The 25,732-nt window shown below is 45.2% G+C and overlaps 1 protein-coding gene across 8 annotated transcripts in view; it reads left to right on the forward strand.

The window, feature by feature from the left end:
- The window catches only part of SBF1 (SET binding factor 1), a 1,591,024-nt gene that overhangs the window by 390,301 nt on the left and 1,174,991 nt on the right, over nt 1-25,732 (forward strand). For all 8 annotated transcript variants that reach the window (XM_086918836.1, XM_086918839.1, XM_086918838.1 and 5 more), the window contains exon 6: nt 9,779-9,884. In XM_086918836.1, coding sequence (XP_086774962.1) covers nt 9,779-9,884 — 106 coding nt within the window. The remainder of the gene's footprint in view (nt 1-9,778; nt 9,885-25,732) is intronic.

Below are 25,732 nucleotides of genomic sequence, written 5' to 3' on the forward strand. Positions count from 1 at the left end.
CAGCTTTTCCGCGCCAGGACACGCAGAGCCATGTGAGAACCAACACTGGTGCCATTTGAAACTAGGGCCCTGAAAGGGATTGACCTTAACCCTAGGTATCAGTTCGCAGAACGGGGAGGATGGGTGGGTCGGTAAGGAATCTAATACTAACTAATGTTTCTTACAGATCTATCGTTACCGAAGGTAAGTAACTTGTTCATCTGAAAGAAACACGTTAGTATTAGATTCCTTACCTTAGAATAGATACCCCAGCAATACCAACCCCGGTGGTGGGTCTGCGAACCAATACATCCCTACACCAGAAAGTCCTGGAGGACAGAACGGCCAAAGAAGCCATCCCTCCGGACTTGACTGTCCAGGCAGTAGTGCCTCGCGAAGGTGTGCAGCGAGGCCCACGTAGCCGCCTGGCAAATGTCCTGCAAGGGGACTCCCCGGCCCAGGGCAGTAGTAGCCGCCGTGGCCCGATTGGAATGGGCCCTCAGCCCAACAGGAGGCTCCTTCCGAGCCAAAGAGTAGCACGCTTTGATGCACAGACCGACCCACCGAGAGATGGTCCGTTTATGTACCGCCCGTCCCTTCTTCGCACCCACGTAGCCAACAAACAGTTGGTCATCCACCCGGAACTGGCGTGTGCGATCCATGTAAAATGAAAGCGCACGTTTTGGGTCCAGACGATGGAGCCGCTCTTCATCCTTTGAAGGATGCGGAGGCGGGAAGAAGGAGGGGAGGGTGATGGACTGCCCGATGTGAAAAGCAGAAACTACTTTGGGCAGGAAAGAAGGTCTAGTCCTTAGAACCACCTTGTCTGGATGAATGGACAAGAAAGGAGGTTTGACGAACCGATTCTCTCTTCCACATAAGCCCTTTTATACCCTTTTTCTCTAACTATCTAACTCAAAATTGAAACTTTTAGGGCCCACAGTTCTTTCTGATTGGTCCATTAGAGGGGTGGTGATGATCACCTCATGTACTCGCCATACCAGTTTGTATTTTAGCAATGTCATTCTGAATTTCTTTCCCATGGCATTCATCTCAAATTTGTGCTTGTCATCCTTTTTTTGTAACACATTGTTATTATTTTCCAATACGTTTCCTCTATCATACGATTTTTAAAAGCAATCATCCTTTGGCACATATCTTGTTGCCACGCTGACCTTGACATCTTTCGCTCTGTGCACAGGTCATTCTATTCAAACGTTCAGCTTTCAGCGCATGCATGGAAGCCATCTTTTCCCAAGGCACTTTCAATGGTTCCGTAAACAACCATTTTTCCTAGCAAGGCCGCGCTGGCCTCAATCGGAACTAATGCGAAAATAAACACAACAGAAATTAGTTTAAGAATTATAGCCCTTCTGTTTACCTCCCGCCGTTTCGAATTCTTTCCAATTAGTTGTTACCTAGCAAAAGCAAACAGATAGCGTCATTTTACTTACCAATTTTATTTTTCGTTTTGCCACAACACTTGTGTATCAAGCACAATTATATATTTATTTATTTTATTACGGTTCTATATTACATTAATTTAGTTAATTAATTTATGCAAGACAGCAATTAGTTTTCCCACGTGTAGTGTCTATCAATGTGCATTTTGTTGATTATTTCACATGCTTCACTCTTAGTCGTTATGATTATGAGAGTTAAACACAACATTTTTTGTCTCTCCCCTGCTCCATCACTGACCCCCATTAGTAGTGAAGCACTAGCGCCTCAAAGTAGTTTCCCCCTCCAGATACGCTGCTGCTTACCCTGCTCCCTCGCACCATATGGTGAGGCCCCACAGTAAACGTAGCATAGTGCAGGACATCTGTTAAACCCCACATAATTGGTTTAAAAGCTGGACCTGCATTGGGGGTTTACAAGCTACAAGGGCAACAAAATGTATTGTCTACAAACGGACAAGGAAAACCTTAGCAAGCCGTATGTACTTCAAGTTGAATAAAACAAACTTTAGGACAACGTGGCGGGTTCCTGTTATAGCAGAGCACTCATAGCCCTGCCCTAAAGTTCCAGAGAGGATGTCAGCATTTAACCAAAAAAAAATGGGGTGTGGGATAAAACAAGACAAAAGGGAAGAATTTAAAGAAACAGGCACGTCTGCACAAACACCAAGATTAATGATTAATTTAGTGTGCTGGAGTTCTCCTGTGAGAGGGACGGGGCAAGCAGCGATGCTGGGGGAGTTGGGGTGGGAAAGCAGCGACATAGGAGTGGTGGAGGCGGTTAAGCAGTGTTGTGGGAGATGGTTGCGGAGTCAGGCAAGCACCAAAAGGGGCTGCTCAATTTTGCCTCACAACCAGCTGTACCCCACTGCCACAGACTCAGTCAGTCATACCAGCATCACCATTTCTTTCCCCATTGCACACGCCTCTCTCGCCTTTCTCGGCTCACAAGCTGCAGGACAATGAGACCGGTTTCTGTAAGTGCACAGCACTCCTAGCCCTGCCCTAAAGTTTTTGGGATGATGTCTGTTTTTAAGTAGACAAAAAAAACTAGGTTTGCGCCATGCTATTGTGCTCGGTAGTGCTGGCGATGCAGCTCGGTCTGCACTGGTTGCTATGCCTGGGCAGTGGCAGCGGGACGTGGGCGGGGCCTCTGCCGATATCGGCTCTTCCTGTGTGTTTATTGTTAATTTAAAAGAAACACGCTGAAGGACAATGAGGGGGGTTCCTGTAACTGCACAGCACTTGTAGCCCTGCCCTAAAGTTCCCGGTATGTTTATTTTTAACCCAACCCAAAAAAATTGATTTGCATCATGCCATGGTCCTCTGTAGTGCTGGTGCTGCTGCTCCTATGGCTCGAGTTGCACTGGTTGCTATACTTGTGCAGTGGTATTTGGGCGTGGGTGGGGCCTCCGCATCGGCTCTCTTGCGTATTTACTGTTAATCGCCCGCCAAAAAAACCATCAATGCCGTATGTGTTTTAAAAAAAAAAATGCCTTCAGCGGAGTGCATTTGTTTCTGAGACCAGGCAATCAAAGTAACCAGCATGTTTCTAAACAGGAAAAAAGTGTGTGGCTGCACATATCAGCTCTGCACATTTGCCTCAGGAAGCCAACAAACACAACTTTCCAAACACACGAGTCAAGGCAATTGTGAAAAATAGCTCGCCGTAACTAAGTTAAATGTCGAGAAGCAACATTAGACATGTAACAGAGCCAGTTGCCACAGGAGGGAACAACACACTAAAAGGAGTGACAAATTGAACCTATTTACCTCTTAAAAATAAGGAATTTAGAAAGGCACACAAAGGAACCAATGAAAAGCGATGGGCATTCCGAGAGCCCATAGAGTAGATGCAGCATGTCTCGAAGACAGTGCATGCACGCTGCCTAGGCTAGACCTCAAAAGATCTTAACTTGGTTCTAACTTTCTTACAGATCACCCCTTTTAAGCCTGTGAACTTTTGTTCTTTGACCTTAAACTGTCTTCCTCATTAAAATTACTTATGCATACTCTGTCGGTTAAGAGCAGGCACTGTCTGTGTAACAACCATCTGCGACCTTCTTTCGAGACAAGTTGGTTCTTCGGACCCGGGCATCCTTTCTACCATAGATGATGTTGCCCTTCCAAGTGAGGAGGTTTATCACACTACTTGTCTATTCTCCTCCACTATATCCCTCCAAGGAGTAGCTTCATTGGCTGCACTCCAAAAGAACCTTTAGCTTTTTCTTTGATCGAACTACCAAGCACTGAGTGGATGCCCAACTTTTGTTTGGGGTTTTGTAGTGCTTCGAAAGCGTAGGCAGTCCAGATACATACCTCATCTAGACAAATTGTCCCCTGCATAAAAATGTGCTGTACCTTGGGTAAGAAGGAGCCCCCTGTGTGCATTTACGCTCATTCTGCTGGAGCTAAGGCGACCACAGTGGCCTTAGCCAATAGTTTTCCAGTGCCTCACATCTGCCAGGTGGCTACATGGGTGTCCATCCACGCCTTGAAAAGACATTACTTTCTTGATTCACAGAGAGGGCCATTTTGCCTGCTATGTCCTGCAGGATTTTCTGGTGTTCAGTCCACTCCGCAGGCCCTCCACCTTTTTGGAGGTACTGCTTTGGTATCTATTTGATGGGTATAAGTATCCATCAGAAGAACAAGTTACTTACCTTCATAACGCTTTTTATTGTGGATACTTAGTTTAACTGTAGATTTCTCACTTCCTACCCTTCTTCCCATTTTGTGGAGTGAAGTTTAGGTTTTAATAACTCCCATGTTACTTTCTGCATACTGTCATGGTTTTCATTCTGTTACTGAAGCTCCGTGTCCGAGGTCACATAATGCTTTGTTTCCCCGACATAAGCACCCACAGTTGGCTCTTATGTGAGACTCTGTGCTATCACTTCCACAGGCGGGACAAGGTCATTGCTGAGCCAAATGGCTGGGTGTGGTGCCAATTGCTGGAAACGTTTCTGGCTCCCGTCTTCGCAAAGTCAGAAGGTGAGGAATCTACAGTTATGTAGACTGTCCACGAAGAAGAGCTTTACCGAAGTAATTAACTTGTTAACTGAGACATATACTGGTATACAAATTGTGGCCGCACATATTTGAAGAGATGCTTCCTTTTTCCGTAATGGATCAGGTCTTAAGCATTTATTTTCGCTGTAGGCTTTTGTGTTCATTATTGAAACATAATTAGGAGAGTTCGTTTTCTCATAAATTGGACATATGGACTTCGGTATAGGTGTATTTGCAAGGCCATACTTTTGACAACAACTTAGTTGTCCCAGGGAAACCACTTACCATCTAAAATATACTAAGCACATTTTCAAATCTAAAGGATTTTGTCTATAGCCTATGCTATGAAGAGCATACATAGAAGGAGCTGTTAAACTCCCACAGCATTATGTTGATGTTTTTCTCTATCCGGTTTTGATCATTTTGACCATCTGAAGTCTATTTCCAACATACAGCCATAACTTCCCCATGATGTCAATGATTGATTATAGCAACTGAACCTTCAACAAAATTTGATTATTCAGAAATAGAATGCCTATTGTGCGTAATAAAAGTTTTAGATATTGTTGATACTCCGGACCAATAGAAATTGCAGCACGTACTTTGGCACTTATTTTGAGCCAGTAAAATGACATTTTAATTTTCAATTGCTTTGGGTGTTGTGATATAAAGTAATCCACCTTGCTGCATTTGGTCCACGAGTTTTCCTTTGGTGGGATATTTTCTGTGGTCGAATTATTTTACTCTTTACTGAAGTGTGCAGTGTTGAGTGCTAGTTTCTTTTTGGATGAATGAATTCTAGTTATTCTGGAGATAGCTCTGGGAAAGACTATTTTAATTTTGACTGTTTGCTGAAATCTCGAGGCACAGCAAGCCATTGTGGAGAGAACAAAAACCTTCTGATTTATTTTTGCCGCGGAACACACTCTTTTGTGGTGTATGATCTTGTTGGTTTTGCAAGCTACTTAGTGATTATGTAGGATCCTAAGAGTAGTACTATAGGTAACTCAGACTTACTTTGACCATTCACAAGCATGAACTGTTTGATACTCTCTATATTTTAGACTGTCATGTTGTGTCTCCCTCTACCCCCACATCTAGCTTTGGCGAGTCCTTTCTAGAAGCAGGAACCTTCTCGTGGTGGGGAGGATGAACATTGTGCCAGCTAACTTCTTATGCCTTTAATATCTGCCGATTACATAAAAACATCCTTATAAGTGTGGGTGCAGTACTGAGTTCTGCGTATGATATGGAGCATAAGAATGTGTTTGTGAATTGTTTTTGTTGAGTTGGATTTGAATATGTATTGTTGACCTGTTGGTTTGAGAAGTATTTTCAGGTTTTTTTCTGTTTTCATTGTTTTTCTCTCCTCCTCTTCTTCCCATCTCTTCCCCTCCCACTTTATCTCACTGACTGTTATTTGTTTCTACCCAGCTGGACGCGGATGATGGAGTGGTATGGTCATATTTTTTTTCTCCTCACCTGCTCTATTTTTTAGTCCTCTGTCATCATTATATCACTCTGTAACGAGCCTCACTGTATCATTAGCTTCTAGAGTTGTTTTTATAAAGCACTTATTTGATCATGCACCACTAATATGATACTTAGATCTGGTAATCTTTTTATAAAAGCTGATGCACACACAATCACACTCTCAGTCACTCTGCGCATGTCACCACTGATAATCCTCAAGTGAGACACTTGCCATGTTTGTACATCTGATTTTGTGCATGGAGGCTTGTTCATAGCCTCGTTGAGGTGATACATAGTTATGAAATTTAATGACAAAGCATATGAAAGAGGTGTGCAGTGCATGATGATGCTTCACACTGTGTACACTTGCAAGTTAAGAAAAGGTTGTGCATTGTAGAGTGGTACCCAATGAGCGAGTGGTATAAGCTGATAAGAAACCTCTGATTATAGAGGAACGAACAGAGCAAATGTAGCTACTTCTATTCTGTACTGTAGTGCAGTTTGTGAAAGAGTTATGATCTGAACAGTGATTTAGGGTAGGGGAATTTGCAGACTTGTCCAAGCAGCCAGGAGAATTAGTAATAGCTTGGTAAAGGTGTTTCATGGCTGAGGACCACAGGTGGGAGACGTACCATGTTTACCACTATTCAATTTTTGTACTGACTCTGCATCACATGAAATATTCATTACAGCTTTACTTCACACTCACTTTATGATACGCTTTGACAAAGCGAGTAAGTTTCACATTTAAAATGTAATTGATAAACTATTGAGTTTGTCAAATCTTGTTTGTGAAGTATAGTGAAAACGATAGAAAAGAATTAGGAATGGCAGGCAGGGCGTGGCATTCAGAAAGCATCCTGGAATGCTTTGAAATGGGGTTTCTGAGAGAAAAAAGCATTTTAAAATGCCCGTCATTTCAAGATTGCAGACAGGCATTTTCAAACATTAAATTATATTACAAAAATGTAAACGTTGGAGCACAAAAATAATCATGTGGCCTGGTAGCAGTGTTTAGCTGCTGGGCCTGTGTAAAAAAGCAATTTTTAAAGAAGAAAAATAAGCGAGGGGCGAAGGAGCAACAGCTAGGAGCAGGGTTGGGAGAATGAAAAGCAACAGAAGCATGATTAGGGGTGCCAGAGCTATAGAAGGAACTGGAGAATGGTAAAAAACCAACAGGAGAGCGTTGAGAGGTGGCAGAGTGAAGACGAAAGCAAAGAAGGAGGTTGGAGCGGTAGCAGAATAATGGAGGAACTGGTGTGAAGCACAAAAAGCAATGGAAGAGCGAGGAGGTAGCAGAGCATCGGAGAACATGAGGGACAAAAACAAATCTGTGGTGGCAGGGCAATGGAGGAAGTTGGAGAAAGTATCATTTGACAGAAAGGAGAGGCTAGAATGTAAAACCAAAGAAGCACAAGGAGAGAAAAGTAAAAACACATGCACTCCAAAGGATTGCAAAAAAAAAAAAGAAGAGTAGTTCCATGATTGTAAGCAGTCGGAAGGATACAACTTTGCAACTCTGAAAGCCTCTAATGCAGCTATGCTGCAGTGGAAAGCCAAACGTAAGAAGATGAAGCAGCGTCTTGAGACCCTCACGGATAGTAGTTGTGCTTTACAAGTCCCTGATTGATTGAAGTAAAGCCATTTAATAGGAAGTAAGGAAATTAGATTGACAAGAAAGTCCAACCAGTGATGAGCAATGGGCCGACCCAATACCCATTCGAAATACTGGTATTTCCCACAGTAGATTTTTCTGCAAATAATACACTTAGCAGTATGTGGGCCAGACCTAAAAAGGGAGAAAAGGTTAACTTGTCACTCGTAAAGATTCCTTTTTTGGAAAGCCAACCTAAAGTTAGTAAACAAATCTTTGTTATGACAAAACCTAGGGTCCTGGTGTGAGGAGTAGAGTAGTGCATATGGAGAGGCGGTTGCTGGCTGGTGAAGGGTGATTGACAGTGTGTTAGATTCCAACTGCTCGAGGGCGATTGCTAAAACCGAGATAAAACTGGTGTATCAACAGATAAGGAGTTCATGAACAAAAAAAGAAAAAATAACATAATGTACTCTCCAACGATTTACTTGCTTAGAAGTACTGCTTAAAAGCATTTGTAAGTGTTTTTGCCCCCGCCGTTGTGTCCTAGTCCCATTCAGTCCTTTGTGCTGTGTCCCTGTGTCCAAGCCTATACTGAGTAGTGAACCAGTAAACAGTAAGGTTACAAATGTACAATTATAAAATTATTTCCAAAACTTATTTTTCTCATACATAATTGTAATCTAAGGTTAGGTTCTATGGAGATTGTTCTGGGGGTAAGACTTTGCATACACACTATCAGGTTGGCCAGGAAAGTGCATTTTGGAGTGAGTTAAACTGCAGTCTTGTAAATGATAATTCAGTTAAAGCTTCTATACCTAATAATGTATACATATCTCTCTTCCTAAACTTTGCAAATTAGATTTTCTGGTTCGTTGTAGATGTTGGGGGCATTATACTGTGGGTGGAGTGAAATTGTCTATTAGAACAGATTTGGAATTGTAGGATTAGTTAGTTGATTTATTACTTTGGGTTAACATGTACACTCCCATGGAATTGTGGGTGCAGCTTTGCACATCCCTGCCTTTGGTGGAGTGGGAGCGGTGTTTCACTGTCAAGGGGGGACATGCCTACATGCTCATTTGCCTCCGGTAGCTGTGTATGTGCTCACCTATCTCCCGTGGGATTTTTTTGCACCAACCATGCCCCCCATAAGCATACACCAGTGGTGGCTGGCAGGGGACGGGGGGCGGGCGGTAGAGGGGAGAGGGGAGGCAAATAAAAATCTACTTAACTTGCTGCCGGCCGTCTCTCACCTTTGGTCCCTTCTGCCACTTTCTCCTCTGCTCTCCTTTTGAAGGAAGCAGGAAGCACACAGGATCCCTCCCCTAAGCCAATCACAATGCTGCAATAAAGCATTGTGATTGGTCTGAGCGCCGTGAGGCTTTGCATGTTACTCACTAGGCTGTGTAAAGCAAGCTTAGTGGGGAAGATGCAAAGTGCGCATTACTATTTGGCCGGCCAAAGAGGGTCGGCTAAGCAGTCATGCGTACTTGGAGTGGGCAAACCACTCAACCTCCGTAACCCCAGCCCCAGGCGCCCTAACCCAGCCTGTAGTGAATAATAAAATGATAATAACCAGGTTATCATAATTTTATTTTTCCACTGCACTGCTCTTAAAACAGTGGGGCATCGTTAGTGGGGGGACGCTGTCACCGGAAGTGACGTCACAACAGGAAGTGACGTTACGAAAGGTGCCGAGCTCCTCGTCCCAGAGAGGCCAGAGAGTGAAGTCCAGCTCTTTGGCAGGGGGGACGGCGTCTCCCCAGTAAAATAAGTGGGGGGACGCCGTCCACCCGCGTGGTACCCCGACTCGAGCCCTGCCTCCACATTAGCGGAAGAGCCACCACTGGCATACACACCTTTGCCCCGAAAATTTTCACTGCGGGATCTGGCCCCTCCGATCTGCCATGCTGCCTGACTGGGCTGGTACCAGTATATCCATGATTTGTACAACACTCATTAAAGACTGTACTGAATTTGTGACATCTGTTATGCTCTGAGAGCTTGCACCAGCCTCCTTGACTGTTTTCTATCCAGTGATTAAGTGGATGAACTAGAATATGCTTCCATTTAGAGGTACCCCATTTTTGGCTAGAATAAAGTTAAGATACAACGTAATTTCTGCAGTAAATGGTCTGTTGAAATTGATGTATGCATAAGTGTGTGTTTGTGGAGTTGGGAGATGAAACTGATATTCACATTGTGCTGAAGCGTGCTTGTTTCCATTGCCACTAAAATATGCTTCACTTTTTTGCAGAGAACAATATCCCTCGGAGCAGGTGACCGACAGGTTATTCAGACGCCAATTAACGATTCTCTTCCAGTGAGCTGTTGTAGTGTTGCTCTTCTTTTCCGCCAGTTAGGTGAGAGTCCTTTTGTTTTATCTCAGCTAAGCCAAATAGTCTGGATTGTGGCGTGTCTTTCACAAATCTTTTTTGCCTCCATTGTGACGTCACCATATGCACTGTATGACGGAACATGTGTGAGGATAAGATATTCACTCACACTACAGTGACAGAATACGTTCTCACCATATCTGACTTGTGTTGCCAACAATGTGAACTAAATCCTATGCATAATTTCCTTCCCAAAGTAAGATCCTCCTCTCCCACTTTATTTAGCACTGGACAAATCACACTAGTCCGTTCTATCTGCAAAATAAAGATATTATTTGAATATCAGAGCTTTAAAAATAAAATATATAATTAACATTTTACTACTTTTTTAAATTTCTTGTTTCTCTCTCGTCTTCTTTGTCTATGCTTACCACTACCTTGATAAACATTGCTTGGATTTTAGTCATTGTCCGTATTTTGGTCAAATGTGCTGCATGCTGACACTTTTCAGCTGTGGTTAGACTTCCAGTTGGTTAATAATGCCACACGATAATAATGATTTTCTCTATGGCTGCTAATTGGTGTGTGAAGCAACCTAATTACTTCTTACAGAGTCCAGGTACAGAATTGGAGACAGAAGCTACGTGTATTTGATAGTCATTTTGTTGTAATTGATGCAAAAAATATTGATGTGTTCAGAAAATGTGCGATTTTGTGCAATTGTTTAGGGATAGAAGCACAAAGAGTATTTGATCATCTACCAGAGGTTCAACCAACTACAGAGAATTTTGGCAGATAGAACATTTAAAGTGAAGCAGTTAAAATACTTGAATTATATTTTTGTGTGAGGAAAGCAGCATAGTGGTAGACGATTGAATTTTTATTTTGAGAAAACAATCCTCAAATCAACCACTTTCCTTTTTTCTTGTCCCCAGGATGTGATGGTTTGTTAGAAAGGTTTCTCACCCTAAGTACATAATAGGGTGCCCCGTGGTGTTTTTAAGATTAGGCATAGATAAAATCAGTTAAAGTTTCAGGTTTATTTCAGGGGCAAGAGCTATCAAACCTAAACATATTAAAACAGTATTATCTGTTTGTGTAATTAAATCACACTTTTGCACCAGCTCATAGCGATAATAGAGTTTTAGAAGTACAAGGTAGATGGTGTACTCGGAATCATTAGGCAATTTATGATGATGTCATCATAATTTAAAGTGCAAGGCTAGTCTTCACCTATATTAACGGTTAGCCTAAATTCTAAGGGCATTGACAATTTCCTTACTGTGATCCCTATGGTGGAAAGCCAGGGTACCGATTATTGTTTTGAAACCCTATACTTTCTGACAAGTCCTCAGAAAATACTCAACAGGTGTTTTAAACAACACTACAGGGCCGTTGGTATTCCATTTATCCTGCCTTGCCAACCATGAATGAGCACTTATCGAGAAACTACTTGTTTTGAATTGGGGTGATATCCCAGTTTGAAGAGAAATGATCAGTGATGGCATTCTGGGGGTGTCCTGCATGGCTTTGATCGTCCTTATTGCTGATGTACCCATTTCTCACTTATGCAGTTGATCTCAATACCTGGAAACCTGGCTGTTCCTAAATTAGTTGTCTATGTAACCTCTTACTGGCCTACTTTTCCCGGCGCCCGAAAACCCTTCGGGGTAGCCGTGTGCCCTACAAGTTTAAAATAAATAAAAAATACCTCGGTATTGATATAAACAGTTTTTTCACCTATACTATACTCTACTAAAACATATAACTGAATGGGCACAGTATGAAAAAAAGGAGCCAGCAATATAGAGGAAAGGATCGAGAGGGCTAATCCAAATAGCCTCTGAGCGCTGCAGCCACTTCACCTTTAAAAGAAGACTGACTTGTGCCAGACTACTGCCCCTTAAAGATCTGGTTGATTGATTCCAATACTTAGTAGTGTTAGGAGAATGTCCCATTGCATAAATGTATTCCCCCTGTAAGAAGTTCTGCAGACTCATTGAATTGCAAAAGTTTAATCTAGGTATGTGCTGTGCCCTGGATCTCCATCAGGTCCTTACAATACTGCAGGCCAGTGAGAGACGTGCAGGAGGACATTTCCATTCCAAGTCAGTAAATCGTATATCCATCATTCACTGATGCATATATAGAGTTAGGGTCCATATCACCGGGGTCCTCCAAAAGAACTAACCCATCATCTGTTAAAGGCTGTCGTCAGGTGCATTAACACCACAAACAACCACTGCCATTTCAATCATATCCATTTCCAGGTAGTGTAGCGTGAGTTAAATATCTGAGCAAAACTGGCTTGGTATTAGGAAATTGCGGGGTTTTCTATAACCCTTCCATTTGTCTTTGGTTGCATTGCCTATAAGCGTTCTCTGGCACCAGATTTCTTTTATCCTTGGGGGTAAAAGATTTTTTTTTTGCAGTGTGAATCTTTTCTGGGTTCACATGCTGTGCATTATTTTGCCATCTAATGGTTGGGTCCTGAATTGTAGTATTTCTTTCCTTTTTAGGTGTCGCCTGAGCCAGCGAGACATTTAGTGAGTGGGCTTTAAAAAGCTGACCACAGCTTTTTGTGTGGCCTAGAGCGTGCAGTTACACGTACAGTTACGAGCAGAGGCGCCATGTGGCTTTCCTCTCTCGTCATGGCTCATTAAGTGCATCGCTCGTGGGCACCCTTACAGCCCTCAAACACTTTCACTTTGACGGCCGCTTCACTTTCACGGCTTTTTTTTCTTTTAGCGCGAGGCGCGCGCACGCACGCCCGCACCACTCGCGTGCTTATTTTCCTTGTTATATTTCACATGAGTACTCTCAATTCTCTGCCAACCCTAATCTAGCACTCACATAGTTCCACACTATGCAGCCCACGTCGATGGAATGACTCCTTACCCGCACCCTTTTCATATTGGTTTTGTACTTCACATTAGTATACACACTACTGTATGTCACAGAAATAAACAACCCGCGTTTCCCACTTCGGCTGTATATGACATTAGTGCATCGGCTTGCTTCTCATACCCCTATTGTATTTCACATAAATGTGCATCCTACGTTTCTTGCTTTGGGTGTATATGACAGTAGTGCACACTGATGCTGCCAAGGCATACCACATACAAGTGTACATACTGCAGCTGCTACTCTTGGCATTTCCTTTACAAGTGCTTATCAGGAGTCTCTTACCCTGTAGCAGCTCACAGTAATGTAAACCCTGATTCTTGTACACGTTCTAATTCGCACTCTACAAATTGTGGCCCCTTTTACCTAAGGTGTATATTACACTTGCACACCTTGTACTCCTCGGGTATCACGTAAGTACATGCCCCATATTTCAGACCATTTAGTATCTCCTATTAGTGAAACGCAGCTTTCTTAACCCCATTTCTTATACCACTGGGTGCACATCATGCTGTTTTTACCTTCAGGAAAGGTAACACAAGGTCATACCCTGTTCCATTAAATTTGTAACAATTGCGCACACCCTGCCTCTCTTGCGCCTTTTGTACCTCAAACTAGTGTATGGAGATGTTATCTTTGAACTACCTCACACTAGGGTTTATGCGATGCTCCTCTTAAACCAGAGTCTTTCAAAATATTTTGCATCTCACTTCCCAGACTCCTTGTATAGCACTTCCTAGTGCACATCTTGATTATTTTACCCTGGTGTATCTCTCACACCTGTGTCACTTAAGTCACACCTCACTTCACTTTAAATTAGTATATCTCACACGAGTGCACCCCTTTTATCGAAAGCATTAGCTATTTCACAGCAGTTCAACCTTAATTTACCATTGTTTCTTTACTACACTATTGTATAGCAGCAGCTTCTCTTATTTTGTCATACCTCCCGTTAATACATTTCCTGTTTCACTAATGTTAGTAGATGTCCTTCTAATGAACACTTAACATCACTTTCTATAGATGTTTCTCATGCACATCATACACATGTGCACCCTTCTCTTACACTCTATGTATCCCAGATACGTGTATACAGTGCTGTAGCTTGAGTTTTGCAGCGTGATTCTTTCTGGATTCACTATGCTGTGCATATTCCGCAATCTGGTGGTTGGGTCGGAAATCACAGTCTTTTTTCTTTTTTTTTTTTGTAGCCCAGGTGGGCGTCGACGTCCCACCTTCTGGTGTACCTTCGGTGACGTCGGCATACTTCCGGCGGAAGCTACCACCCTTGGGCGCCATCTTCAGATTCTTTTTTCCGCCGTTGGGTCTGGATCGTCGCGTGAAGTTCCAGAAGTTTTGGAGGAAAAAATGAGAAAATACAACTACTATTCGATGGTAAAGACCGGAAAAGTTGAGGAGAAGAAGACCATCAGAGAGGAGACGACGAAGAAAGAGAAGAACTTCGAGATCTTCGACGTCCTTGGAGAAATGCGCATACAGGGGGCTCCCTGAGCGCAGGGATGTACAAGACTCCATTTAAATTCTGCAAAAACTGCCACCACAAGTTCGCGCAGAAGGACCAACACCCGGGTTGCAACCTCCGCCTGCCTGTCGACCACGAGAGCAGAGACTTCAACGCCTGCTCCGTCTTCAAGCCGAAGACACTACGAGTTCGAGAGAAGCAGAGGATAGCTCATTGCAAGATGCAGGGCAAGGGCCAGGCCCCGACGCTTTACGAACTGGGCCTCTCCACCGACGACGAGGACAACATCGCCGAAGGTCCAGAGGACTTCACAGTCGCAGAGACCGATAAGAAAACGCCTGATAAGGTAGGAGAGTCTACGACCCCGAAAACCCCCTCAGGGCCTCGAAAGCCAGAGGCGGACCCTCGAAAGGCAGAGTCCAAAGCCTCGAAAGGAGCACCGGCGCCGAAAAGTTCGACGGCCGAAGCTGCATCCTCTGAAAAAGAGCCCAGCGGATCCCTCGACAAGGACTCCCGGAGGGAGAAGACCGGCGAAAAGCAAAGGTCGTCGAAGCAAGCCCCCGAAAAAGGGTCTTCGACTTCGAAGGAAAAGGAGCTGAAGAAAGCTTAGACGTCGCCGCCGCCGCCGCCGAAGAGAGCGGTCGAAACGCTCGACGACGACCAGGCCGCAGAGATGCTGGGAAAGAAAAGAAGGCTCGAGGCCGAAATGGAGAACATCCTCCAGAGGAAGAAAGACTTCGACGACAAAATGAAAAGTTACAAGATCCCCTCGAGGCCGGCAACGTCCGTCGCGGAGGTGGCACTGCAGGAGGAGTTCGACGTCGAAGAACCGCCGAAAACTCCAGAGCTCTCGGAGCACGAAGAGGAAGAGGACCTCTATTATAATGAAGATGATTACGGGGACCATCAGTCAAGCTACGGCTCGGGTTCCTCGACGGCCCAAGACCAGGAATGGCAGGACATCGAGGCCGAAAACCCAGAGGCAGTGGAGACATATCCGTCGAGGCCTTCGCCACCGGACGACATCGGGGCATACAACGAGGTCGTCAGGAAGGCAGCAGCAGCTTATGGGGTGAAGCTAGAGGAGGAAAAGCCAAAGGCAGGTTTCCTGCTAGAAACATTGCTCCCCACACAGACAAGAAGCCAATTCCTTCCCATGCTGAAAAGCATCACAGACCAGGGGAAGGAAGCCTTCAAGGACCCGGCTACATGCAGATCAGTAACGTCGAGGACAGAAAAGAAATACAAATTCTCCTCACAGGACCCGGCTTATATCAAGGGGTCCGTCACAGCAGACTCCATTATCCCTGCAACGGCCAGAAGAAGGGCCAACGTCCCAACAACATCTGGCCCTCCACCTGACAAGGAAAACAGGAGGATGGACCTAACGGGTAGGAAAATAGAGAGAAACGCCGCAACGCACTGGCGGATGGCGAACTCAAACGCCCTCCTGAATAGACATCAATACCAACATTGGGATGAGATGGGGCAATTGCTCAAGCACCTCCCGGAGCAATACCGTGAGAGGGCATCACACCTTGTGGAAGAGGGGAAAAGCATTGCTAACTCGTGCCTGAAGACGGCCTTGGATGGGGCTGAAACATCCAGCAGACTGATGGCTATAGGCATCACAGAGAGAAGGCAAGCCTGGCTCAGGATCTCAGGCTTCAAAGCTGAGGTTCAGAACAACATCCTGAACACACCCTTCAATGGTGAAACACTGTTCGGAGCCCCAGTTGATGAGAAGCTCACACAACTGAAGGACAATGAGACGGCAAGGTCCATGGGGGCCCTGCAATTCAGGGGGATGAGAAGGGGCACTCCTACGCGGAGGCCAAACGGCAGAGGTGGAAACCAGCGAGGAGATTCTCACCAGGCGTTCCACCAGGGACAACAGAGTGACAACCAAGGTCACCAGGGCCAACAGAGACAAAACTGGACCTACCAGAACAGGGGCCAGTCCTTTCGTTCAAGAGGAAACGGACGAGGACAAAGAAGAAGAGGCGGTGAACAACCCCCCTCTAAGTGACTGCTCACAAGAAAAGGTGCTCACCCTCCCGAACCCTCCGGGGGGAGAGCACGGAGAAACAAAGAGAGGGATACACGGACAGGACACAAAAGATCATGTAACTCCAGTAGGAGGCAGGCTAAGATTTTTTCTCCAGGAGTGGAGAAAAATCACCACAGACAAGTGGATACTGAACACCATGCAGTTCGGATACTGCATAGAGCTGCTAAAAAATCCACCAAACAGAAAGCCAAAGAGAAGAGAGCACTCGGGAACAGAGCTACAACTGCTCCAAAAGGAAGCTCAAGAACTACTCCTCAAAGAGGCCATCGAAACAGTCCCATTCAAAGAACGGAACAAAGGAGTGTACTCAAACTACTTCCTGGTACCGAAAGTGGACGAAAGCCTAAGACCCATCCTGGACTTACGATTCCTAAACAAATACGTAAAGACTCAAAAATTCAAGATGACGTCCCTGCAAGAAGTCATCCCACAGATAAAGGCCGGGGACTTCTTGTCCACCATAGACCTCAAGGACGCGTACCTGCACATCCCCATGAACAGGCAGCACAAGCACATGCTAAGGTTCGCAGTGAACAACGATCACTACCAGTTTAGAACCCTGGCCTTCGGTCTAAAATCCGCACCAAGGGTGTTCACCAAATGCCTCGCGGCAGTAGCCGCGCATCTGCGAAGGGAGGGGATACACGTGTACCCCTACCTAGACGACTGGCTCGTAAAGGCAAGCTCGTACAGGACATGCAAGGATCACGCACAGCAAGTCACGAGAACGCTAACAGGCCTAGGTTTCTCCATACACTGGGGAAAATGCTCAATGGGACCGGAGCAGGTGAAGATCTTCTTGGGAGCTCAAATCGACACCGTCCAATGCAGGGTGTCACCCAGCGAAAAGAGAACACTCAGCCTGCTGAGGGAGAAACGTCACTACCCGAAGGGGCGAGCTCTGACAGTGAGGACAGTGAGCAAAATCTTAGGGATGATGGCGTCGTGCATACACCTGGTCCCCAATGTACGCCTACAGATGAGACCGCTCCAAGAGTGGCTACATAGCAATGGTCACAAGCTACAGGAAGTTGGGAGGATCTAGTGGTTGTAACGCACAGGGTGCAGGAATAAATAAGGTGGTGGACCAAGGAACGGATAACAGTAGGGAAACCTCTAACAAAGACAGTGTTGCTAGCACTCAAGGCCTTCCAGAGACACCTGTACAGCCAGAAAGTGCTGATACAAACCGACAACACCACAACGATGTTTTACATAAACAAACAAGGGGGAACTCAATCGTTTCCCCTGTCAAACTTGGCACAAGAGATCTGGAGATGGGCAATACCACTCAAAATAGACCTGCTAGCCATACACCTGCCAGGGAAGGACAATGTAGAAGCGGACTGGCTCAGCAGGCAGACTTCTGCATCCCACGAGTGGGAACTCAACATACAGGAGACAGAGAAATTATTCAGGAGGTGGGGCACTCCGACAATAGACCTATTTGCAACACGCCGGAATGCGAAATGCCAATACTTTGCATCAAGGCAACCAGAAGCACAATCACTGGGGAGTGCCCTATGGATAAGCTGGGCAAAGACATTTGCCTACGCCTTTCCCCCGATACCGCTGATCCCCAGGGTTCTGAACAAATGCATGACAAGCAACATGACTCTGATCCTGGTGGCACCACAATGGGCCAGGCAGACCTGGTACTCTCAGATAATGGAGATGGCACAGGGGCCTCCCCACAAGTTCTCAAAAATAAGAGACCTACTGTCAATGGAAAACGGAGAAGTGCTACACCCAGAGCCGGAGAGCCTCAACCTCTCAGCCTGGCTCCTGAGGACTTAGAGTTCGCACATTTAAAACTACCAGAGAGCACCCTGAGAGTGCTGCGAGAGGCAAGAAGGCCCAGCACACGCAAATGCTATGGGGCAAAATGGCAAAGATTCACTCAATGGTGTCGCAAGAAAAAACTGCACAGAAAAATGACAAGGGAATCTACGGTGCTGAGGTACCTCACGCACCTAATAAAGGCTAAAATAAGCTCATCTTCACTAACGGTACACCTGGCAGCGATTGTGGCATACACAAGAGGAGAAACAGGGAGAAGCTTCTTCACATCTCAGGTCGTGAAAAGATTCTTGGAAGGGGCTAAAAGAATAGCGCCACCGAAAAGAATGCCACCACTGGCTTGGAACCTGAATGTAGTACTGACAGAACTCATGAAAGCACCTTTCGAACTGATCCACAAAGCATCGCTGCAAATGCTGACTATGAAAACTGCCTTTCTGGTAGCAATCACATCGCTACGGAGAGTGAGCGAACTGCAGGCTCTAACACTACAGGAACCCTACATTCAGATACACAGTGACAGGGTCGTAATGAGAACGGACCCACACTTCATGCCGAAGATGGTGTCAAGGTTTCACATGAATCAAAGTATTCAGATCCCTAGCTTCTTCTAGAACCCCACTACAAGCGCTGAGAGAGCACTCCACACTCTAGACGCAAGAAGGGCAGTGATGCACTACATAGAAAGGACGAAAGGACACAGGAAGACAAAACAATTCTTCGTATCCTTGCAAACAGTTACATGGGTAAACCAGTGACAAAAAACACCAAAGCTCGATGGATCGCACAGACTATTCAATTCTGCCACAAGTAAGCGGGCCAGGAGCTAACAGGAGGGGCACAGGCCCACTCAACCAGGAAGAAAGGAGCAACAATTGCCTTTCTGGCCAACACACCAATTCAGGACATATGCCTGGCGGCAACATGGGCTTCAGTGGACACGTTCACTAAGCACTATTGCGTGGATGTTCAAATGAACAAGGAAGCACAAGTAGGACAAAAGGTGCTTCAACATATTTTCAACAACCAACGCTCATCTTCCACCCAGCCGCCACAAAAGTAACAAAAACCGCTACAAAATCTATGCACAGCATAGTGAATCCAGAAAGATTCACGCTGCAAAACGAATAGTTTCTTACCTGCCGGTGTAGTTTTGCAGCTTGAAGATCTTTCTGGATTCACTAGCGAACCCACCCCCCTCCGCCAGAAAGATGAGGCTGGAAAAGAAGGTGGAAATGCATAGAAAAAGAAAGAAAGTTAAGGCATGCAAGATGCGTGAAAAGAATCATGTTAAAAAAAAAAGAAAAAAGGAGGATTAACATACCTCCAAAGAAACAACCACTGGCCATAACAAGAAATGTCACGATGACACCTTTAACAGGACATTACCCCTGCGGCACATGTGTAGCATGTAAAACAACTACAGCTTCAAAAACATTGCAATTATCAGAGACCTTGGTATGGACACAGAAGCAACATACCAATTGCAATTCTTCCCATGTCATCTACATGGTGAGCTGCCCCTGTAAAAAGAAATATATAGGGATGACATTTCGAAAAGTAAAAATAAGGATCAGTGAACATAAAAGTAATATTAGACTAAAAAAGACCACCACCAAATTATGTTCTCATTTTATAGAACTGAACCACTCTTGCGACGACATCCAATGGACTGATTGAAATGCTAACTGACAAGTCCCACAACTCTGAGAGAATACTGTACGAAAAGGAACAAAGTTGGGTAAATCGACTTCATACCCATGAACAAGGCCTTAATGATAATGTACCCTGGCACCAATTTGCGAAATGAAATAACATTTACTGCCATCATTAATACCTTGGGGAACTTCGCTGAACCATACCAGAATAAAACTGCAAATATTACTGTTCACATTCTTTAAAAGACTTGTGATATTGATCTTCGAAAAAAAAACCTGTTTTTCATAAATAAAGCTTGCTTCATAAAAAAATTCAATAATTTAGCAGCCAAATGGAATACAGATCTTTAATCACAGAACGAGTAAGGCTCCTTTAAATCTGACCTCGCCATAACGAAGGCCCCTTTAAATTGGATCTTTCGGCATGCATCCGGCATCCGGGGGCAGAGCCAGCACCAGTCCAACAATAGTTCACCACGCGGGTAATGGCGTCTCAGAGATTGTCCGAAAGAAAACTGGTAAGACGCGGTAACCGCGACTCTAACGATATGGCCTCGTTTTTCCACTTAGCTCTGTGCTAAAATTAGCGGAACCCCTGACGGAGAACCTAGCTCTACCAACACAGGTAGGACAGACTCTTCCCTTGTGCGTTCATGCCGATTAAGCTTACTGTGAATAGACAAAACGACCGTATTTATAACCTCATCATACCAAGCGCAGTTAACTGGCTGTTATTTAAGCGTTTATTCGTCCTAAAAAAATGGGTCCCTGATTCTGAATTAAAAAAGATATCCTTTTGAACTAACTTGTGATCCACTCGAACAACAATATATCGTTTGTTACTCCTTAACGCACTTTCCCTGTTAAGATGTTAAATTGTTCTGGGCATTTAGAATTAAAATTATCGTTTGTCTCTCCATGATGCAGTGCTTTGGCCCCCTTTTAATGATGGCAAATAAGTCTGGGCATTTCCGACATTAGAAAATATGCATGGTTGTACAGATTACGATAACAAGACATTTAACATCTTGTCTAGCATAAAGCCATATTTCAGATCTGTATTTTGTGTAATAACATAGCAGGATACCTATGGTGTACACGCAACACGTTTAAGTTAATCCAATATACATAAATACACCTTCCCTTATAGAGTTGAGTAACATAAGGCTTACTTTACAGAAGATATTTTCCCCACGATTTAAATGAATACTGCGCATTGTTGCATGTTTTTCTATCGCTTTATTACAGAATCTGGAGAGCTGATTTTTCTAACTGAAAGAATTTTTATTTCGACCATTCTGAAAAATACTGCACAAGTCGTGTGAGTAATAATTCATGTGTGTTAGTCCTGACGAAAGCTCCACAGACCCCTCGGGCCTAAGGAGCTGAAACATGTCGACAATTCTCCATTAAAAAATACTACTCGATCCAGTAACTCGATCTTTTCAGAGTATCAGCTTATTTTACATTAGCGAAAACTCACCCCTTATTAAATAGTCTTGGTGTTTTCTTCCCCTTTTTTAACAATTTTTTCCTTTTTTCATATATTTTGATTTCACATTTTTTTGTGCCTCTGGTTGAGGCTGGCAGCCAACACAATTTGGAACACCCTATGATAACTGCCATAACTTCAATGTGGGGCGGATGAAACATATATACCGCATTCCAAACAATATTGAGTTTTTGAGGGTATTCAAATCATCCTTAACCAAAGGTTGAGAAGTGTTACAAGTGTCCTTTTTCACTTTTGATAAATTCCAGTTTAGTACACCCCTCCTTGGCAGCACGAGTAATGCGTGAAAACATCAATGCATACAGGTAAATGCTGTTCACATTTGGGTTCAACTCTCGAATTGCATCACACACCGTTTCCTAAGTAAATAGATCGCCGTACATGTAAATGTCAAGTCCGTTCATTAGATATCACTTTATATAACAGTTCAACCACATCTAATAACTACAAATAATACATCAATTCAAAAGAGACATCAAATAATCAGAGGTGTATGTACAAAGTGTCTAGTGTGTCATCTGGGTGCAGACGCGGCCAGGCTAGCATGCAAGTGTAGTGTGTGGGCTGCTACTTCTTCTTTCCATGCAGTTGTATGGTTGTTAAGGTAACGCTTGGCAGGAGCTACTTCCGTGTGCTGATTATAAGGATCCTGAGGTTCTCGCCCAGCCAAACTACTGCAGTTGGGAAGGCATGTAGAGACAGCGTATCATCAATGTCCAGGTGGCTCATTAGGTGTCAGATTCTGCTTGTTGCGCATGGGGTGTTTGCAGCGTGGTATTAGAGCATGTGAGAGTTCTGAGCATCTCGTCACAAGTCTGGGCAAAGGGATACTTACGTAACCCTGAGGTTCCTTCCCTGTTTAGGGTTGTGCCCTCTGCCTGTGCCCAGACCTCAAGAGATTTCACCCAATGTGATGCCTCTGGTAGATCCTTGTGCTTCCACCTCTTAGTTATGAGTCGTTTTGCTGTTATGAGGCCTAGGTCACGAAACCTGTAGCCTACCTTGTTGGCCTTGGTTCTCTTGTAAAGCCCCAGGATGCAGACCTCCCATGTGGAAGGTACCTCAATGCTTGTGCAGTTGGCGAGCGCTTCCAGTATCGCGCAGCAATAGTGTAAAAGCAGGGGACAGGACCACAGCATATGTAATAGATCAGCACCTAGGAGACAGAACCTTGGACATTCGGAAGTGTTGTTATTGAAATATTTATTGATTTTGTCAGGTGAAAGATCAGCCCTGTGTAATATATATAAGTTTGTATGAGTTTGAATCGTAAGTTTCGCGGTATGTTTGTGGCACTAGCTAAAACGTGCTCCCACTCTTTATCAGTCCAGGGACAGCCTCTGTCCTCAGTCTAATATGTGTGGAGTCTCTGCAGCGGCTTCAATACATGGATGAGTAGGGCTTGCATCAACCAGTGTATCACATGCGATCCCTCTCCCATTACGTGTAGGTATTGCAATAGCTGATGTGTCGGCGGCTCGTTGGTCATATCACCCCATGCCAGTGTGAATGCGCGCCTTATCGGTGCGTGTAGAAGGAACTGGCCTGGTAATCCATTTTCTGCTGTCAATGTTGCAAAAGATAGTAAGGCACCGTCTGCATATAAGTCTCCAAGTGTCTCCACTGCCGCATCAACCCAGGGTGTCAATGTCATGTCTGTTATAGGGTCTCTGCCTCTGGGCGTCCTGAGAAGTGGCAGTAGCGGGGCATATGGGGTTGTGTCTTTTGTGAGATGAAGGCTTTTCCCGAAACACCTGTGAGCTAGCTCAACATGTATTTGTGTCGGGCGAGGAGTTTTTCCTAGCGGGTTAAACAAATCCCATATCTGGCCTTGTGTCCAAGCTGTGCTCTCGGTTGCCGTGACCGCCAGATTCTTGCCGCTTAGCCACTTTGCGACCCACTGTAATTGTGCAGCTAAGTAATATAGTTCCAGATGAGGAACTGCTAATCCCCACATTCCGGGGGTGCATATATTTTCTGCAGTGCTATCCTGGGCCGCCCTGTATTCCAAATCAAGCCACGGAGTAACCCTTCCAGCTTCACCGGAAGATTCGCAAAATAACATAATAACCTAGGTAGTACTATTATTTTGGCTAAGGTGACACAGCTCATCACATTGAGCGGTAAGGACTTCCAGAAGTGCATCTGTGCTCTTATTGAGGAGATGGCGTGAATCAGATTACCCTCCAGTATATCGGTCGGGCTACCTGCGACCCCGCCACCGCCAGAGCCAACCTCCAGGAAGGAATGAAAAACGTCGTGGAATGGATGAAGCTCAGCCGCCTGAAACTGAACTCGGATAAGACGGAAGTCCTCATCCTGGTAACATCCCCCTCCGCCTGGGACGACTCCTGGTGGCCACCCGCCCTGGGCTCCGCACCCAAGCCAACGGACCAGGCACACAACCTGTGCTTCATCCTGGACTCCTGCCTCACGATGACCAAGCAAGTCAACGCCATCACGTCATCCTGCTTCAACATCCTGTGCATGCTCCGAAAGATCTTCCGCTGGATCCCCACCGACACCAGGAAGACGATCACCCAGGCCCTCTTCACCAGCCGACTGGACTACGGAAACGCCCTCTACGCCGGAGCCACTGCCAAACCACAGAAAAAACTCCAGCGTATACAGAATGCCTCAACACGACTTATCATGGACACCCCCGCTTCAGCCACATCTCCCCCCAGCTGAGAGACCTGCACTGGCTGCCCATCAGCAAGAGAATCACGCTCAGACTCCTCACCCACGCACACAAGGCTCTCCACGACATGGGACCTGCGTACCTCAACCACTGCCTCACATTCTACACGCCCACCCACCAGCTATGCTCTGCCAGCCTCGCCCTCGCCACCGTCCCACGCATCCGCAGGACCACCGCCGGAGGAAGATCCTTCTCCTACCTGGCAGCCAAGACATGGAACTCCCTCCCCACCCACCTATGACTGACCCGGAATCATCTCTCCTTCAGGAAACAGCTCCCAGCGCCTTGAGACCCCACGGGTGAGTAGCGTGCTTTACAAATTCCGTGATTGATTGATTGATTGACCAGGGATCCCGAGTCTAACAAGGCCCTAATATCACCAATACATCTGTGTGTTCACGTCAGTTCATTTCTTTTTCGTCTTCTGAGCCAGAGCTCACTCCTTCTATCATCGGACAGACTTCTGTTTTAAAAACTTTTCAGTCTTTTTCAGTGTGCAAGGGACATATCTCCCTCTTCCTCAAACAATAGGTTTTAAGCCCTGACCGGACAAACGGATGTAAATGATGCACTCTCATGAGGTCGGTCTCTGGTGTTTGAGCTCCTCACATGACTCGTAGTTGTGTGTGCGACTGGTCTCAAATTATTCCAAAGGCCATCCAGAACCACAAGGCCAAGCTCTACATCTTCAAAGACGGTAGGTGGTCTTGGCAAGCCTGTTCCTGGTTGAAGTCAGATCCGCTCTTGTTCCTGAGGTCATCCTTGTACTCAAAGTCCTTGAGTAGGTCAAAGAAAAAGAAGCATAACAACACCAAACATGGTTCCCCTTCCTCCTGTCACTCTCACCAGGAGTCGTCACATGAATGTCAGCGTACCTTGAAGTCAAGGTCTCCTACCTTGAAACTAATACCTGCTCTAACCCCGATCCAGCCTGAATTTCTGGGTCCAACGACAACGCCGTAGCATATCCAGGCTTTCAAGAATGTTTCTGTATCCAACTGGATCCCTTTGGAATGCCTTTCGGCCCAACGGGTCCAAGGAGGCATCCAGTTGGGTTACTGCAGGCGGATCTGTCCCTGACACCAACTGTGCCTCTTGGCATGTCCCACTTTAGGACCGACCCTGCTTTGACTTCCACTAAAGTGCAGAGACCTGCACCAGGACCCTGTGCGTCTATGCCACTTTTGCCGGAGAAAGAGCCCATAGCCCTCTTGGACTATAAAGTGAATCTGGTATGACATCGGCTAAATTCTTATCCACCTCGACACATCCCACAATCTCAATGGATTCAGACACACTTCCCCTGACTGACAGAGTCTCTAACCCAGAGCTGCAAGACTATGACGGTGATGACACCTCACAGATATAGGACACAGAAAATCTTTTCCTCAAAGTGATCTTGACACTTCACTAGGTACTGTCATAAATTCTCCACCTATTCCCTCTACAGTTGTGTCTGCCTCATTTGTCCTGGTTATCAGGAGAGAGCCGTTGATGTTCTTGACCTTGCCTCAGTGGAAGTAAAGACAAACTTGTTCATAGAGGAATGTACAGTAATGACAGAACTGTCTAGAACCCCTTTTACAGTTAAGGGAGGCACTGCTACACTTTTTTGGGCACCTGGATGAAAATGAAGCCAGCATCTTTCCCTCACATGAACCACCAAATAACCAGGAGACCTAGACCAGCTCCAGGGTACACGTCTTTTTTTTTTTAAACATATTTTATTGAATAAGAGCGACACA

Source organism: Lissotriton vulgaris, chromosome 1_1, assembly GCF_964263255.1.
Source record: "Lissotriton vulgaris chromosome 1_1, aLisVul1.2, whole genome shotgun sequence".
Classification (NCBI taxonomy): Eukaryota; Metazoa; Chordata; class Amphibia; order Caudata; family Salamandridae; genus Lissotriton; species Lissotriton vulgaris.